Source organism: Odocoileus virginianus, chromosome 4 (genome assembly GCF_023699985.2).
Source record: "Odocoileus virginianus isolate 20LAN1187 ecotype Illinois chromosome 4, Ovbor_1.2, whole genome shotgun sequence".
Taxonomy (NCBI): Eukaryota; Metazoa; Chordata; class Mammalia; order Artiodactyla; family Cervidae; genus Odocoileus; species Odocoileus virginianus.
The window spans coordinates 52,765,970-52,784,949 of NC_069677.1; the positions used below are offsets into that span (position 1 = coordinate 52,765,970).

General features: G+C 41.7%; 1 protein-coding gene across 2 annotated transcripts in view; it reads right to left on the reverse strand.

Annotated features, from left to right (window-relative positions):
• ARHGEF26 (Rho guanine nucleotide exchange factor 26) overlaps nt 1–18,980 on the reverse strand; it is a 136,600-nt gene that overhangs the window by 36,713 nt on the left and 80,907 nt on the right. For both annotated transcript variants that reach the window (XM_020879458.2, XM_070466560.1), the window contains exons 10-11: nt 8,083–8,172; nt 2,671–2,825 (exon numbers count right to left, since the gene is read on the reverse strand). In XM_020879458.2, coding sequence (XP_020735117.1) covers nt 2,671–2,825; nt 8,083–8,172 — 245 coding nt within the window. The remainder of the gene's footprint in view (nt 1–2,670; nt 2,826–8,082; nt 8,173–18,980) is intronic.

Here is an 18,980-nt window from a genome sequence, read left to right on the forward strand (position 1 = left end):
CTATAATGTAAATACGGCTGTGCATACTGGACATTTTTCACCAAGCTTGTTTATCAAGCCTCTGCGGTCTGCTCATCCCCTTCGCCATGTATTCAGGTCATAAACAACTTCAACCTCCAGTGCTATTCTTGGAGTCAAGAGCACCTTAAAAATAGGATGAGCTAATTGCTAAGGCCAAGAAAACCCCAGTTTTGGTAAAGGCAAAGTCAGGTACTCAGGGTTGCCCTCTCTGCTGAAGCTGTATGATTTTCTTTTACTGACAAAGAAGTTCAAACATATCTAAGGAAATAAATGTGGGACAGCGGGCAGTGCAACATTAAATGACAAAGTCTCCCTTGGACGGCAGAGCACACTGCTAAGTAGAACAGCACATACGTTAATCCTAACTTTGAGAAGTCTGTATTTATTGGGTTCTAGGCAAGTTCAAGGATAAAGGTTGTGCTATACTGGTTTAAATACCCTGAATGTTTCCACCACCATAATCAAAACTACATTTACATTTAGAATTGGCTTGGTACTGTCAATGTAGCTTTTATCATCAAAATCAAAAGTTTAGTTAAAGCTTTTGGTCCATTGAGACAGAGCAAATATTCCAACAGATGGAAAATGTTAAAAGTCAAGAATTCTGGCATTTGAAGATTCATATATAATTACCCTCCTCTAAAAACAAAACATCATGAAGAAAGCCAAAGAAACATGCTATCTCATAGGAAACCAACAACAAAACACAAAAATACAAAAATTACAATTCCTCTCCAATCTGTAAAATAAAATTTACTGAGCTACTTGAACTTTTTAAACTGCCCCAGATAATAGAGATAATTTCTTCTTGAAGTTATGGGAACACTATTTTCCTAAGCATGAAAAATAATCATCAGCATCTTAATGTAGTCATCACAGACACATGGCTTTTCAGGGCAGACCACACAAAATTTTCATGTCATGTTGACAACGAAACGGCTGAAGTAATTCATAATACAGTCTGATTTGAAGGAGCAAAGGAGAAAAGGAGCTTTTCTTAAAGCTCAACCTCTGTTTCAATTCAGTTTGAAAAAGGAGAATTCAAATAAATATTTCATGATAATTTGGACATTGAATTTATGTATCATAGAAGCCTGTTTCCATGACTCCCTTTGGGCAGTAGTGTGTAGCGTCAGTCACTCCGCTGTGTCTGACTCTTTGCGACCCCACAGACTACAGCCCACCAGGCTCCTCTGCTGGCTCAGAAGGTGAAGATTCTGCCTGCAACGCAGGAGACCCAGGTTCTATGCCTGGGCCGGGGAGATCCCCTGGAGAAGGGAATGGCAACCTACTCCTGTATTCTTGCCTGGAGAATTCCATGATTGCCTTTATCTTGTCTAAATCGTACCCTGTGAACTAACAATCGATATTCCTATTACATGCCATCAAATCAGCCTACCTTTTTCACCTTCACACACGGAAACAAAAAAACCCACAGATTTATATTTTAATTCTAAGCTCATATTCTGGGAAAGATAACTGTTTACAGAGAAATAACAAGAAGAGATTTTATAATCCTATCTATGTAGAGTATGTCTAATAAAGAATGCTCCCCAGGGCTTCCCTAGTGCATCAGTGGTAAAGAATCCACCTGCCAATGCAGAAGATAATGGGTTCGATCCCTGACCTGGGAAGATCTGACATTTCAAGAAGCCACTAAGACCGTGGGCTACAAGTACCGAGCCTGTGCTCTAGCGCCTGGGAACCATAACTTCTGAGCCCTCACGCTGCGACTGCCGAAGCCCGCGTGCCCCAGAGCCCTGCCCTGCAAGCAGAGAAGCCGCGGCAAAGAGAAGCCCGCACACGGCAACCGGAGAGTAGCTCTCATCGGCCTCAACTGGAGGAAAGTCTGTGCGGCCATGAAGACCCAGCACAGCACACATAAATAGTTAAAAAAAAAGAAATGCTCCCTAGAGAAAGGCAGCGCTAAGGGCTAAGCAGAGTGTGTGTGTGTGTGTGTGTGTTTTGAGTGGGGACAGTTAGAACAAATATCAAGAAAAAAAGGCTTGTACAGTAGTCCTCCTGGAAGTTTCCCTAGAGTAGAACCTGCCTACACAACCAGAAGTCTCAAGTAAGAAGAAAAAACACTCTGCCACCCATGAGACTGACTTTCTTCCCAGAAGAGGGGAGTACTGGACCACTGCTAACATCCTCCCCATCACAGGGAACCTTTTTTTGGACTAACCATTTTTAAGAACACTGGATTTTTAAATTAAGCGACAGGAAGCACTAGAGTTGCACTTCAGCTTGTTCTCAATCAGAGCGACGTTCATCTGTTTCATACAAAGGTCTGCAGCAGAAGTGTGAAAAACGCTGACGGAGAATAACACCACTGAATACTACCATTGCCGCCCTAGGGATGTCAAGAGAATCCAAGGGCATAAACGTGTGAAATGCTTAGCACAGAGGTTTGCAGGCCATCAAAGCTCAGCAGTGGTTGGTTGGAATGATGATGCCGATAACAATTCGAATCTTTGCTGCAGAGGTAATTTAAAGAAAATGAAGCACAGATGTTCGTATGATTCGCTGTGAAGAAATGTCACACTTAACATCTCAGAAGCTTTTAAAAGATGATCACATCCAATAGTTGCTTGCACCACAGAGTTTTAAAACTGGATGCGCAGAGGGCAATGCCACAAAAAGGCTCACCTCTTCTTCTTGGTGATGATGAGCACATCGTTAAACAGGAAGAAGTAGACTAGCTGTCTGGACGTCCTTTTTGAGAAAAGCACCGTGTCTTCCACGTACGCTGTCAGCTCCCCTCTTTTTACCAGCCACCGGGAAGAGGAGACCAGAGGGAAAGGCTGCAAAGAGAGAAACACTCAGTACCCAAAGCCAAAGTCACGTCTTTTTAGGATCACCGAAAGTAAAGTATACAACTTACATTCAAACAAATGATACGCCATTATTCTATAATAGTTCATATAATAGGTACATAATGGTAAAAACATAATTAGAGGAGGACACATTCTTCAAGAGAAAACCAAAAGGAACCAAAAGGAATCATGTATTTCTATTTTCCAATAGAAAAAAACCTGTTAATATTAACTTGTCTATATAAAGACTAAAACTCAGTCAGAAAATGTTACTAGGTCAACCAAAAATTGTTACCCTTCCATTAACTCTCAACTTTTTGAAAAAGAAGACTGATAAGGAGTCACTTAAAACTGAAAAACCTCAAAATGAAATCTACTTGTATCAACTGTAGCCATTTCAGATACCACAAATCAGAATCCAAATATACCAAAAAACATTGATAACTGTACTTAAAAAGAGACAAACATAAAATAAGAGATAAATATAAAGGTCTGCATTCAATTCATGAATTAAAAAGATTTTATTCAAAAGGAAAGAAAAAAAAATCCCTGCAAATGTATGTTATGTCTATAGATTATCTACTTAGCTGTATTCTGGAGAACACCTATTCTTAAAAGTTTATGGTAGTTTCCCTCATGGAAGTTAGTCCCTGAAAGCATCATGCCACTTTCTGGTTGTGAAAATGAACTTCTTCCAGAATAATCCACCTTAATCTCACAGAAAAGGCTATATTCAAGGAATTACATATTGCCTTTTCTTTATTCAGTTTACAGTTTCCAACTGGAAAACTCTCAAAACCTCAGAATAATCCTTACCCTTGAGAGTTCCTTTTTTAAAAAATTACCAGAAATGCTTACTGCCAAAAATCTGATTTAAAACACGACATCCATAATATAAGCAAAAGTTCTTGGACACACAAAAGATAACTCTAGTAAGTGTGGTGCAACCAAATGTCATCCATTTCAGAGAATAATGATTAAAAATAGCCAGAGGAAATTGAGGATATAAGGGAGGAAATTCAAAGGCTAAGAAAGGATTTCATTTTTTTTTAATTTATAAAGAACATTTCTAAGAAGTCTGCTCACAAACACATACTTTTTGGTTGGCCAAAAAGTTCCTTCAGTTTTCAAGTAAAAAATAAAAGACACATTTTTCATTTTCATCAAGAACTTTACTGAACAGCATATCCACCATTTTGTTCTACTATCATCTGCCATTTTTCAGGCAACTTCATAATTTCATCTTCCCAAAACTTTTAATCTTTTCAGGCAAAGAACTGTTTCAAGTGCCTTTTACAGTCTTCCAGAGAATTGAAATTTTTTTCCATTAAGAGAATTTTGTAAAGAATGAAATAGAAATTCAAAGGTGCCATGTCTGGTGAATATGGCAGATGAATCAGAACCTCCCAGCCAAGCTCTAACAGTTTTTGCCTGGTCATCAAAAAAACAGGTGGTCTTGCGTTATCCTGATGAAAGAGTATGTGCTTTCTGTTGACTGACTCTGGGCACTCTGTGGTGAGTGCAGCTTTCAGTTGGTCTAGCTGGGAGCAGGACTTGTTGGAATTAATCCTTTGGTTTTCTGGAAGAAGTGCACAAGAGAGGGGAGCCAATCCAACCCCACCACATACACAACATCACCTTCTTTGAATGAAGACCAGCCTTTGGTATAGTTGGTGGTGGTTCATTTCATTTGTCCAGTGATCTCTTCCGTTCCACATTATGCATAGTATTCACTTTTCATCGCCCATCACAAAAATGGGACATTTTCATTATGTTTAAGTACAGAATTTCATGGGGAAAGATGGTCAAGAAGGTTTTTTTCATTTTAACTTATGTGGAACCCAAACATCAAAGCAATTAATGTAATCAAGCTGCTGCAAATGATTTTCAATGCTTGATTTGGATATTTTGTGTATGTCTGCTATCCCCCATGTGATGTAGCATTGAGTGTTCTCAATTAATGTCTTGATTTGATCGCTATCAATTTCAACTGGTCTACCATCCAGCAAGAAACTTCACAAACCACATCTGATATATTCAATCAGTCACAGCACCTTCTCCATATACCACACAAATCTTTTTCTTCTTTTCTTTGCATTTTAGTCATGCTTTTACCTTTCCTGAAATAATAAAGCATAATACACAGAAAACGTTGCTTTTTCTTCTATCTTCAATATTAAAATGGCTACACAAAAATTCATCAATTTTGATGTTTTTTTTTTCTAAATGCACACTGATGTGACTGCTGTCACAGTATAATCTAACAACTTGTTTTGAATTAAGTTAAAGACAACTAAGCATTATTAGAGCTATCTTATGGAAAAAAAACAAACATTTTGGCCAATCCATATTTTCCTGAAGATTTAACAAAGAAGGATGAAAGATTATGGCTGATCTTAAAACTTCATAAGTGTCTAATAAAAGAGTTCATATAGTTGTCAGTCTCCAAAGTCAAATCAGTCTATGGCTGAGACTTAAAAGGTGAAAGAGAGGTTACTTCAATAATTTAGGAGGACCCCCACCAGCAAATATGACAGGTCACAAATAATCAGAGTCAGGTTAGGTCCTGCCACAGGACCATAATTACAAGATAGCACTGAAATCGTGCCATAGATTATATAGGACAAACCAATGAGAGTATTACGTACGTGCCACCCTACGCCTATTCTTAGTTTAGAAGATAAGGGGGAAAAAAAGGTTTTTAAACCCTTGTTCTTGAAATAAATTGAGTTTTTGTTTTATTTTTTAGGTTGAGTGTTATGGACATTTCATAATCCACTAGGCAAAAATAAATTTCTAATGTATATCTAAAATTGACAGTGGCTTTCTCCAAAGAAGACATAGAGATGGCCAACAAGCACATGAAAAGATGCTCAGCATCACTAATCATTAGAGAAATGCAAATCAAAACTACGAGAAGGACCTCCGCGGTGGTCCAGTGGACAGACATCCATCTGCCAATGCAGGGGACACAGGTTCAATCCCTGATCTGGGGAGATCCCACGTGCCGGGGAACAGCCGAGCCCCACACACACCTACTGGGCCTGCGCTCCAGAGCTTGCGAGCTGCAACCCCTGATGCCGAGCCCGCGGGGTCCAACTACTGAGCTCGTGTGCCACGCTACTAAAGCCCACACTCCTGGCGCCTGTGATCTGCAACAAGAGAAGCCACAGGCACTGCAATCAAGACTGGCTCCCACACTGCAACCACAGAAAGCTCGCACATGGCAGTGAAGACCCAGAGCAGAGAGAGAGAAAGAAAGAAAAAACTACAGTGAGGTATCACTCACACTGCTCAGAATGGCCATCATCAACATTTATACAAACAGTAAATGCTGGAAAGTGTGTATGGGAAAGAGAATCCTTCTACGCTGTTGGTGGGAATGTAGATTGGTACAGCCACTATGGAGAACAGTATGGAGGTTCCTTAAAAAATAAAAACAGATCTGTCATATGAACCAGTAATCCCATTTTCAGGCATATACCCTGAAGAAACCATAATTTGAAAAGATGCATGCACCCTGATGTTCACCGCAGCATTACTGATGATAGCCAGGACATGGAAGAAACCTAAATGTCCATCGACCAAAGAATGGATAAAGAATATGTGGTGCATATCTACAATGGAATATTACTCAGCCAAAAATAGGAATGAAATAGTGCCATTTACAGAAACAGGGATGAGCCTAGAGGCTGTCATACAGGGTGAAATAAGTCAGAAAGAGAAAAACAAATACTGTATAATATCGCTTATATGTGGAATCTAGAAAAATGGTAGAGATGAACTTATTTGCAAAGCAGGAATAGAGACACAGACATAGAGAACAAACTTACGGCTACCAAGGGTTGAAGGGAGAGTAGGATGAACTGGGAGACTGAAGCTGACATATATACACTGCTATGCATAAAGCAGATAACTAATGTGAATCTACTGTATAGCACAGGGAACTCTATTCAATACTCAATGACAGGAAGAGGGCATTATAACAGAAGTGTGTGTGTTGGTTTTGGCGAGTACTCATTATCTTATAAGAAAAATCATGGGTCATGTTTCTGCATTTAAAATGTTACAGTCAGGATGTCATAGCAGAATAGTTTACACTGATCTGCAAGTCAGGATATCTAGACCCTAGCCCTGATTCTGCCACCATAAGCCAAACAACCCTATTAGGGATTAATTATTCTCTGGGCTGTATTTTCCTCATTTATAAAATAAAAGGGTGTATCAGTGACCCTGAACCATATAACACAGTAGAGAGTTATCTGCACAGAGCCGTCATCACTCTAATTCCACAGCTCAAATGCGGAACCCGTTCACTATGAAAAAATATGACCAGTCACTTTAAACTGCTTAATTAAATTTAAGAGGCATAAAAAGAAATAAAATCACAACCATGAGCACTCACATCCATAAAGGATTCAACTGTGAGCCACAAAGGACTTGACAATGGCCTAGCCTGGACACAGTCATTTCCTTGTTCATCCTGTCATGTTCCCCTGAGCAGTAAGGGACACACAGCAACACGCAGCACATAGGCACAAAAAGAATTACGTAAGAAAAACAAACGTGAAAAGAATAATCCACTAATAATCCTTTTTGCCAACTGGGAAAGGAGTCCCCTCATTTGATTGAGGAGAAATGCCCTAGTCCAGCTCATGGGATACCACTGTTTTGCCGGACACTTTGGCTCAGACAGTAAAGAATCTGCCTATAACGCAGGAGACTCAGGTTCGATCCTTGGGTTGGGAAGATCCCCTGGAGAAGGGAATGGCCACCCACTCCAGTATGCTTGACTGGAAAATTCCACACACAGAGCGGCCTGCTGGGCTACAGTCCATACAGCCCATGGAATAAAGAGTTGGACACACCTGAGCAACTAACACGTTCACTTTTATTTTTTTTGGAGAATACGAAAGCAATCTCCTTTCCAGTCCAAAAATTCTGTCATTTTACTACGTCTCCTCAAGTTTGGTCTCTTCCTCGAAGGGAAAAAAAAAGTTCTAGTTAGATAATACCTAACTCAGTGGTTTAGAGAAAGGTCACTTTATCTGGGATAAGCAAGAGCAGAATTACCCACAACAAAGAATCTGCTGCTCCGCCTGCCAGCCTCTGTGTAATCAATTTACAGCCTTGCTTTGACAAGCAAATTCCTCCACACTCTGCTACTCTCCACTGTCTCCCTATTCACTGAAGATCTGAGCAAAAGCAGTAATAAATCTGTTTATGAAGAAGTACGAGCGAGTACCTTAATTTTAAATTCCAGCTGGGAGTTAATTGTGTACATCATTTCTGTCCTTTCCATCTTCCGGGCTCCTTCATTGCAGAGTCTCACCAACTGGAAACAGAGAAGAATCAGGGAGGGTTAAGAGGTGAAAGAGAGAAACCTCACTATCAAATGCAGATCTTACAGGAAATAATTAGCACTTTGGAAAACTCCAGACAGTTCAAGAATCTCCAGCTTCACACAGTCGAGACTCTGTCCCCAGTTGGATGTGGTGTCATTAGGATGTGCAGACAGAGGAAGAATGCCCTGAGAGTTTTCAGGAACACACGTCCTCGTGTTATGTGCGTTTCCACATCACACGCTTCACATACACGAGGCAGGTTCACTGCGTGGTCCAACCTGTCCGTTCTGCCCCTGCTCCTCGCCTTCACCCACGGGAGCCCCACCAAGCCCAGGGCAAGCTGCACCTCTCTCTCCTCCTCACATCAGAGCAGCCTGAGGGCAGAATACCGGACTTCAAAGGCAAATTCTCAGCTGAATGCTACGCTCAAAGCATGTGACAGGTAACCTAGATTCTGGAAGAGGACAGCCTTCTGCTGGAACCTAATAGTCAGTGATTCTTCAAGCTGAGGGGAATGCAGTTTAATTAGCACTACTGAGTTATCTACAAATAGATAGACTAATAGTCCTTGGATGAGTAGCTGTGATACTGTGATTTATAATAAAACAGATATTTTGTCTTCTAGCCGCTGTTTCTGGCACATGGCTCCTAAAACCCTCGTCATTTCCTATATAAGAGCCTTGGGGGCATCTCTGGCTATAATTTAGTATTAACTCCAGGACATAAAAGTGAACTGGGTATCTTCTGTTATTCATAACAAGCCCCTTTCAACCTTGTCTGAATTTATATTAATGAGGCAATTTTCGGAAAGCTCCTAAAGATGGGGTTGGTTGCCATGGGAACCATTCAAATAATTAGAGAAAAGACTGGAACTTTCAGGCCTACCACCTGACGTGCAGGGAGGGAAGAGGGGCTAGATATGACTTGATCACTACTGAGCAGTGGTTTAATAAACCATGCCCATGCATAGAGGCCTCCAGAAAAACTGCTGAATTCTGGAACGGGAGAATTTCCAGGTTGGTAAGAAGATGGCATCTCAAACTCTGAGGATAGCACATCTGGAGCTTGGGACCCTTCTGGACCTCACCCTATCTCTTCCTTTGGCTGTTCACTCATATCCTTTAGCATCCTTTGTAACAAAGCACCAATCTAGTAAGTAAACTGTTTTCCTGAGTTCTATGAGCCCCTCGAGCAAATTAATCAAACCCACGCAGGGAGCAGGTGGTGGAAACTTCTGATTTATAGCCAGTGGGTCAGAAGCACAGGGAACAACCTGGACTCGTGACGAGTAACCAGAGTGAAGTCTGGGGTGTGGCCTGGGGGGCCTGAGGCCTTATCCCGTGGGATGCGCTATCTCCAGGCGGAGTGAAAACTGAACTGAATAGAGGAAGCCATGCAGGCTTCCCAGGTGGCACTAGTGGTGAAGAACCGGCCTGCCAGTGCAGGCAGACACAAGAGACACGCGTTGGATCCTTGAGTCGGGAAGATCCCCTGGAGGAGGGCACGGCATCCCAGCCCAGTATTCTCGCCTGGAGAATCCATGGACAGAGGAGCCTGGTGGGCCACACAGTCCATGGGCCACAGAGTCGGACACGACGGAAGCGATGTAGCACACACACATGTGCAAAGCCACCGAGCTGGGAGGGCAGGGTTGCTCAGCGTGGGGAAAGCCCGCACACATTCGGTGACCACAAGCGTCAGAAGTGGAGCGTTCTGTGCGTAGAGTATTGTGCACGGAGGATCCACCCAAGAGTTTCTCCTTTGTATTGTACCTAATATATAATTATTAGTTTGCTGGCCTAAACCAAAAGAAATTTTGTATTGTTAATTTCTCATTAACTGAAAAATCTGTAAAACGTGCCCATAACAAGGATCACTGGCCATAAAGACAGTGTGATTGTCAAAAACAGAAGCTAGAAATTCTTATTAGATTTACTTTAATATTGGTGCTTTATTAAGTAGCTCCTCCTCTAAAAAGAAATGTTAACACATAAGTAAACAAAGCAGGCCATAAAAGGCTCTGACCTAATCCTACAAAGGCTCTGACCTAATCCTACTTCACGGAGGTAACTGGAAACAAGATGGGTTACACACTTCCTCTTTTTTTCCCATGATTATATGAACATATAAATACATATAATGTGTAAAAATTATTTTATTTTTGTAAATGGATCACTCAATGCTTGTCTGGGACTTAAATTTTTCCACTTCACAATATTTCTCCTTATAAATATAACATTCACCGAAAAACAAGTTTATTTTGTACCCGGTATGTGTCAGGTGCTAGGGTTGCAACATTTAAGAGAGCTACAATCCCTATTGTCATAAAAGAAGGGCAGACACAATAATCAGAGACTGAAATCTTAAGGAAAAAACGGGGGGGCAGGGGTCCAGGGAGGAAGAAGGAGGGGAGAGAGCCAGGGGCCTCTCCTTGGAGTTCCTCTGAGCTGCGCCAAAGGAACAAAGCTAGCTGTAGCACGCAATTGCCGGGCAGCGCTGGCCCGGGCAGAGCGAACACCGGAAGCAGACTGCTGTGTGCCTGAGGAAGTAAGATCCCAACACAGGAAGATGGCACAAGGGAAAACTGAAGGGCCAGGCCAGGGTCAAAGCACGCAGGCTCTTTCGGCATGTGGGTTGTGTTCTAAATGGAAAGAGAAGCCACCCGCAGGCTTTCAGCAAAGCAGTGGCAGGATGCAACATACGCTGTGAGCCCATGTGCTTCCACAGCGCACCCGTTCCATCCCCAATTGATGGACGCTTGTACGATTTCCAATCACTTGACGGATTTTCTGGGCTTAAAGGGTATGCCTATCTCCAGTTCCAGCATATCTTTAGGTCCGGTGGTATGAAGAGTTTACTGATGCAGGGACTGCTGGTCCACCTGATCAAAGCTAGGAGCTTCCCTGGTGGTCCAAAGAATCTGCCTTCCAATGCAGGGGACACAGGTCCAACCCCTGATCAGGCAACTAAGACCCTACATGCCTTGGGGCAACTAGAGTGCCCGCTCACAGTAACTATTGAGCATGCACACACCACAACTAGAGATGCCCATGTGCTGCAACGAGCAAAGCCTGCACAGTTCATAGTATCTCCTTAATGCTGTGACCTCCAGAAAAACATGTCCAGTCTTTATAAGAGATCAAATCTGATCATGAAACTCCTCAGCTTGAAATCTTTAAAAGGCTCTTTAAAGCTTCCAGAATTAAATCTCACCAAGATGAGGCTCTGGCACCTACTTACCCGATCCTACTTCTCCTATCTTGGGCCTCAGTGCTACTGAATTTCTGGCCAAAGGTCCTCCCTCTGCCACGTCCTTCACACTTTTGATGTGTTTCCCTCCACCTGAACGCCCTTCACCTGACTCTGTCCAACTGACTCCTTCTTATCTAGATTTATACCATTCTGTTTATCTTTCAGATCTCATCTTGGGTATAACTTTTCTTAAAAGACTGGAGAACAGAGACTGAAATGTCCATATCTGCTAGTTAAGTGCCTGGCCTAGTGCCTAAGACACAAGGAACACTCAGCAAATAGCAAATGTTAACATGTAAACTTTAAGAATTCTTAAAGTGATGGGAATACCAGATCACCTTACCTGCCCCCTAAAAAACCTGTATGCAGGTCAAGAAGCAACCGTTAGAACTGGACATGGAACAACAGACTGGTTCCAAATCAGGAAAGCAGTACGTCAAGGCTGTATATTCTCACCCTGCTTATTTAACTTATATGCAGAGTACATCATGAGAAATGAAAGGCTGGATGAAGCACAAGCTGGAATCAAGATTGCAGGGAGAAATATCAATACCTCAAATATGCAGATAATAGCACCCTAATGGTAGAAAGCAAAGAGGAACCAAAGACTCTTGATGAGGTGAAAGAAGAGAGTGAAAGAGCTGGCTTGAAACTCAACATTCAAAAAACTAAGATTATGGCATCTAGTCCCATCTCTTCATGGCGAATAGATGGGGAAAAAGTGAAAACAGCAACAGACTTTATTTTCTTGGGCTCCAAAATCACTGCACTTGGTGACTGCAGCCATGAAATGAAAAGACACTTGCTCCCTGGAAGAAAAGCTATGACCAACCTAGACAGTGTATTAAAAGCAGAAATGTCACTTTGCTGACAAAGGTTTGTCTAGTCAAAGCTATACTTTTTCTAGTATCATGTACAGATATGAGAGTTGTACCATAAAGAAGGCTGAGTGCTGAAGAACTGATGCTTTTGAACTGTGATGCTGGAGAAGACTCTTGAGAGTCCCTTGGACTCCAAGGAGATCAAACAGTCAATCCTAAAGGAAATCAGTCCTGAATATTCATTGGAAGGACTGATGCTGAAGGTGAAACTCCAATACTTTGGCCACCTGATGCAAAGAGCTGACTCATTGGAAAAGCCCGTGATGCTGGGAAAGATTGGGGGCAGGAGGACAAGGGGCAACAGAGGATGAGATGGTTGGATGGCATCATCAACTCAATGGACATGAGTTTGAGCAAACTCTTGGAGATAGTGAAGGACAGGAAGCCCGGCATGCTGCAGTACATGGAGTCGCAAAGAGTAGGACACAACTGAACAACAATGCATAAACTGCTTTCAGAGATCATTTACAAGTACTTTAAAAGGCGGGGGGGGGACCAGTGGAACAAGATAGAAAGCCCAGAGATAAACCCAGGCATCTCTGGGCACCCTACCTTTGACAGAGGAGGCAAGAATATAAAACGGGGAAAAGACAGTCTCTTCAATAAGTGGTGCTGGGGAAACTGGACAGCTATGTATAGAACAATGTACACTTCCTAACCCTATACACAAAGATAAACTCAAAATGAATTAAGACTTAAATATAAGACCAGAAACTATAAAACTTTTAGAGAAAAACACAGGCAGAACAATGTATAACATAAATCACAGCAAGATCCTCTATGACCCACCTCCTAGAATACTGAAAATAAAAACAAAAATCAACAAGTGGGACCTAATTAAGCTTAAAAGCTTTTGCACAGCAAGGAAAACTACAAACAAGGTGAAAAGACAACCCTTAGAATGGGAGAAAATACTAGCAAATGAAATAACTGACAAAGGATTGATTTCCAAAATATATAAGCAGCTCCTACAACTGAATACCAGAGAAACTCAATCAAAAAATGGGCAGAAGACCTAAACAGACATTTCTCCAAAGAAGACTTACAAATGGCTAACAAACACATGAAAAGATGCTCAACATCAAATGCAAATCGAAACTACAACGAGGTATCATCTCACACCAGTCAGAATGGCCATCATCAAAGAGTCTACAAACAATAAATGCTGGAGAGGGTGTGGAGAAAAGGGAACCGTTTTTCAATGTTGGTGGGAATGTAAATTGATACAGCCATTATGGAAGACAGTATGGAGATTCCTCAAAAAACTGGGAGTAGAACTACCATACGATCCAGCAGTCCCACTACTGGGCATATACCCTGAGGAAACCAAAACTGAAAAAGGCACATGTACCCTAATGTTCCCTGAAGCACTATTTATGTAATAGCTAATACATGGTAGCCACCTAGATATCCAACATCAGATGAATGGATAAAGAATCCGGTACATGTAGACAACAGAACATTACTTAGCCATAAAAAATGAATCCATTTGAGTCGGTTCTAATGAGGTAGAAGAACCTACAGTCTATTATGCGGAATGAAGTCAGAAAAACTAATATCGTAATATATTACTCATATATACAGAATCTAGAAATACAGTACTGACCAACCTATTCATAGGGTAACAGTGGAGACACAGACATAGAGAACAGATTTACGGACATGGGTCAGGGGAGGAAGGTGAGGGTAGGACAAATGGAGAGAGTGACACAGAAGCATATACCCTACTGTGTATAAAATAGGTAACCAATGGGAATTTGCTCTCTGACTCAAGGAACTCAAACCAGGGCTTTGTAACAACCTAGAGGGTGAGAAAGGATGCGAGGTGGGAGGGAATTTAAAGGGGGCGGGGACACGTGTGTACCTACGGCTGACGCATGTTGATATATGGCAGAGGCCCACACGATATTGTGAAGCAATTTTCCTTCAATGAAAAACAAATAAGTTTGGGGATAAAAAAGGTGGGGGGACAAACTCATTGGAAAAGACCCTGATGTTGGGAAAGACTGAAGGCAAAAGGAGAGAGCAGCAGGGGATGAGGTGGTTAGATAGCATCACCAACTTGATGGACACGAATGTGAGCCACCTCCCGGAGATGATGGAGGACAGAGGAGCCTGACGTGACACAGTCCACGGGGTTGAAAAGAGTTGAACATGACTCAATGACTGAGCAACAGCTGGCTACTGGCTTCTGCATCGGGCAGTGCAACTCTACAAGTGTCTTCAGTATCATTTGAGCAAGAAATTGCACCGCTGTTTTTGTGCTGGGAAGTCGCCAGCCCTGAGAAGAGCACAGCTCTAGAATTTCTCATTAGAAAATGGTCTCAGACTTGCTCACATACCTATGTAGTGTATTCTCTTGATCAACATTCCTCTTCCTCAAAGTACAAGGACAAATGTTAATTTTATATTCTTCAGGTGGGAAATGGCGGCAAACTAATAATGAAAAATTTTCCAAAAGGTAAAAAAAAGTAAAAAATAAAAAAGGGAGGGTGGGGGGACAATTCCTTTATCCCATTTTAAAATGAAAGGGAAAATGGAAAATAAATTCATCATCTTTATTTCCTAAACTTCCAAATACCAAGTTCATCAGCCACCACTTCTGAAGGCGTATGAAAAACAAAAACGTTCCCCAAGGAATGGTGTCCTCAGTGGACTCTCTTTAGTGACTATTTTAAGGGACAAGCACTAATTTGGATATGTGTGCTCTCGTATTTTCTGTAAAATCAGCCTCTGCATATTGAAACTGTGCCTTCCTTCAACATCTGTCAAAGCTTTATTAAATTTAGTTCACTAAATTTTTTGCTTTAGGCAAAACTTAAGTGTGGGAAAAAACCTCAATCTCTCTAATGAAGTATAAATAAAAACAAAATATTTTCAATTTGTCAAATTCACAAAGATGAAAAGAATATTAGATGCTGGGGTGAAAGATACTTAGAAATACTTCCGGTTGTCATGGACACAGGGACAATTTTTCTTACAGGTACTTGGGGGCCCTTAAAACATACCAAGCTTTCCCCCGCCAATAAACCCACTTCTGGAAACTTTACAACAGAAATCATCAAAGGAGCACAGCCATTTATGCAAGGCCATGCGGCACTATTTAGAACAGTAAATGAAATGGGCACCGCATGAATCCATGTTTAAATGTACATTTACATTCACTGGAAGCACACACCATAAAATGACAACAGTCACTACCTTCAACAAGATTACTAATACATTTTGTTTTCTCTTATTTCAAACTTTCAAATTTTCTGTAATGGACACTTACTACTTTTAAAAATGTACCTTTGTAAACTTTACATACGTTCTTTCAGAGCAATACTTAAATAGTGAAAAAAAACAAAACAAAACATAAATTCCTCCCTGTCTCTTCACCATCAGCAACCACGGTTGAAAGTTTGAGTGTGATTCTAAATACTATTTCTGACACACATATGTATATAAACGCATTTTATTATCTAGATGTCATTATGCTATTTGTTCTGTTCTGCAACTTCATGTTCTTCACTTATTACAGCTTAGAGATCTTTTCATGTTAACAGGTATCTACCTCTTTGTAAACAGCTGAAGCAGTAAGTTAAAGGAAAAGATTCAAGAGGACTTGGCTCTTCTGCCACTAGCAGAAGAGCTTAGAACTTAATACTATCTCCAAATAGAAGTAGAAATTTTATGAGGTGTGAGTTAAAGCAATTATTCTCTTTCTGTGGGAGAGTAAATAGAAGCCAAGAGCAGGGGAGATTTCATTGGCATCAGAAACCATCTCTTGACCACCATTCCTTAGACACAGACAGCTCTGCACCAGCTGGACTATCATGTTCCCAGGAAATTGTCCTCCTCCCAGCTCCACCTCCCGCATAGGAGCAGAAAATCAGAACGTACATACATGTTTCACTTGAGAGAAACATCTTGTTTTCAGACGAAGTTAAGAAGTCTCTCCAACTGCCCCAATTCAGAAAAATTGTCATCATCATTTCATCAATACACATGAACAATTTTGCTGAAGTATTATTTGCACTAGGCAAATACATTTCATTAGCATTTTGATCACCAAAACACATATTACTCATTTTTCCCCAAGAATGAGTAACGATTTAGAGAGACTTGCCCAAGGGCCCTAGGTGGAATCTGCTTCTAAAAATTTGGGTCTCAACACACAAAATTTCACTGTAACATAAGTATTGGGAACTGTCAGTTTCTCTCACTTCAGAAAGAGCAAGCAAGTGAAAGTCTGCATTTTGATTTCGAACCATAAACGCTCTGTGTGCATAATCTTTGGGTTAAGAATACTGACGTTGTTTTCCCATCTATAAAAACCCACCGGTAACCTGCACAAATAAAAAGAAGATGAATCCTTGATCTGGCGGTACTGATGACCTCAGTTTGCTACATCTAGAGACTGAGGTTACAATCCTGATGTCCATGACTCCTATGCAAGAGAGAAAAATGCTGTCCTAGAGAAAACACTTGCTTAGGTCACTGAAACAGCAATTCTTCACAGAGGGTCTTTCACGTAGTAAGTATCAAGGCAGGGCATGCTTAGTGGCTCCAGTCCTTTCTGACTGTGCGACCCCACGGACTGCAGCCCACCAGCTCCTCTCTCTACGGGATTCTCCAGGCAAGAATACTGGAGTGGGTTCTCATGTCCTCCTCCAGGGGATCTTCCCAACCCGGGAATCAAACCCACGTTTGTTAAGTCTCTTGCACTGGCAGGCGGGTTCTTTATCACTACTGTCACCTGGGAAGCCCTGTATCAAGGTAAGGCAATTAATTTTTGCCAGCCTGCCCTAAAAGCACCAGTGCCAAATCAAGTGAAACAGCGATGCCTAAAGGAACATAGCAGTCTACTCAAACTGGGATGTAAAAGTCTCGAAAAAATTACGTATCATTCGTAATTCAAATCAATCACTGCTACCTTCCTCCTTTTTCTGTGTGAATTTTTTTCTAGCTTCTCAGTTACAACCAAACAGAATCTGACAATCTCTTTCATATCCAAGACTCAACATCTCCAAGTAGCTTCTCCTAAAGATGCCCCCATCCACTACAGGATTTGGGGTCCTGGAGGAGAGACCCATGGGCAGCAGGATCGTAGGCAGCTTCATACCTGTCAGGCTAAGTTTCTTCACTTAGTGCTTTGCAAAGTGGGATATGTGTATCTCCTCCTCTGATGGAGTAAGAGATGCATTCAAGTGGTTGGCAGATCACTATAGTCTAAATGTTCACATCCTCCCAAAATACATATTGAAATCTTAACTCCCAAAGACGATGGTACTAGAAGTGGGGACCTTTGGGAGTTGCTCAGAAGTCACAGGATTGAGCCCTCAAGAATGGTGTTGTGCTTTATACAAGCGGCCCCAAAGAGCCGCCTTGCTCCCTTCTGTCTTGTCAAGGCTGCGAGAAGTCTGCAACCTGGCTGGAAGAAGGATTCCAGCCAACTCTGCTGGTTCCCTGATCTCAGACTTCCAGCCTCCAGAACTGAGAAAGAAATTTGCTGTTTATAAGCCAATCAGTCTGTGGTGCTTTGTTCTAGCAGCCCAGATGAGCTAAGACACAGATAAACTAATTTTTAGTATAAAAATGTGTTAGAAAAATGAACAACTAGCTTATAAAACTCAGGATTTTGTAGTAATTATTGGCAAGGATGAGGATAAATAAAATGGAGTCAGTTTAAAGTTGACTGAGGGACTTCCCTGATGGTCCAGTGGTGGAGTCTTTCTTTGCCTCCCAGAGCATGGGGTGCGGGTTCAATCCTTGGTCAGGGAACTAAGACCCCACAAGCCTTGGAGTCAAGAACCCCAAACATAAAAAAGAAGCAATAATGTAACAAATTCAATAAAGACTTTAAAAATGGTCCACATAAAAATATTTAAAAAATAAAGTTGAAACAATAAAATTCAACATAAAGTTCAATTGATAAAGTTGGTTGAAAGAAACAGTGCTTCATAGTCAAGTATCACAAAGATGCACAAAAATCGAGGCAGCTTAGAGATGCTTAGGATGTTTCTGTGATCATGAGCTTTGCTCTCCTGGGTCTAGTTCATCTCATATCCTCACTGATTCTCAAACCTTCAGCTGCATTTTCTCAGCAAACTATTCCTGTTAGCATTTAAACATACCCACAATTTTCTAATCTTTAAACAAAAGAAGACCCTCGCTCACTTCCCTTTCAACTCATTTTACCCTCACAGCCCAGTGGTTGAAACAGCTACACTCACCGGCTGCACAGTCTCATCCTCCACATGCGCCAATCTGGCTTCCACACCTACCCTGCAAGGACACAACTCACCTGATAATAAATACACACGGTGAACGCAGCGATCATTATCTCACTTTGTCTTTCCAGAGCAGCCAGCGGAGCTGCCCTTCCTTCCACCAAATTACATGCCATTTGCCAGACCATTAGACGGCTTCCCTGATAGTTCAGCTGGTAAAGAATCCGCCTGCAATGCAGGAGACCCCAGTTCAATTCCTGGATCAGGAAGATCCACCGGAGAAGGGACAGGCTACCCTCTCCAGTATTCTTGGGCTTCCCTTGTGGCTCAGCTGGTAAAGAATCTGCCCGCAACGCGGGAGACCTGGGTTCGATCCCTGGGTTGGGAAGATGCCCTGGAGAAGAGAAAGGCTACCCACTCCAGAATTTTGGCCTGGAGAACTCCATGGAC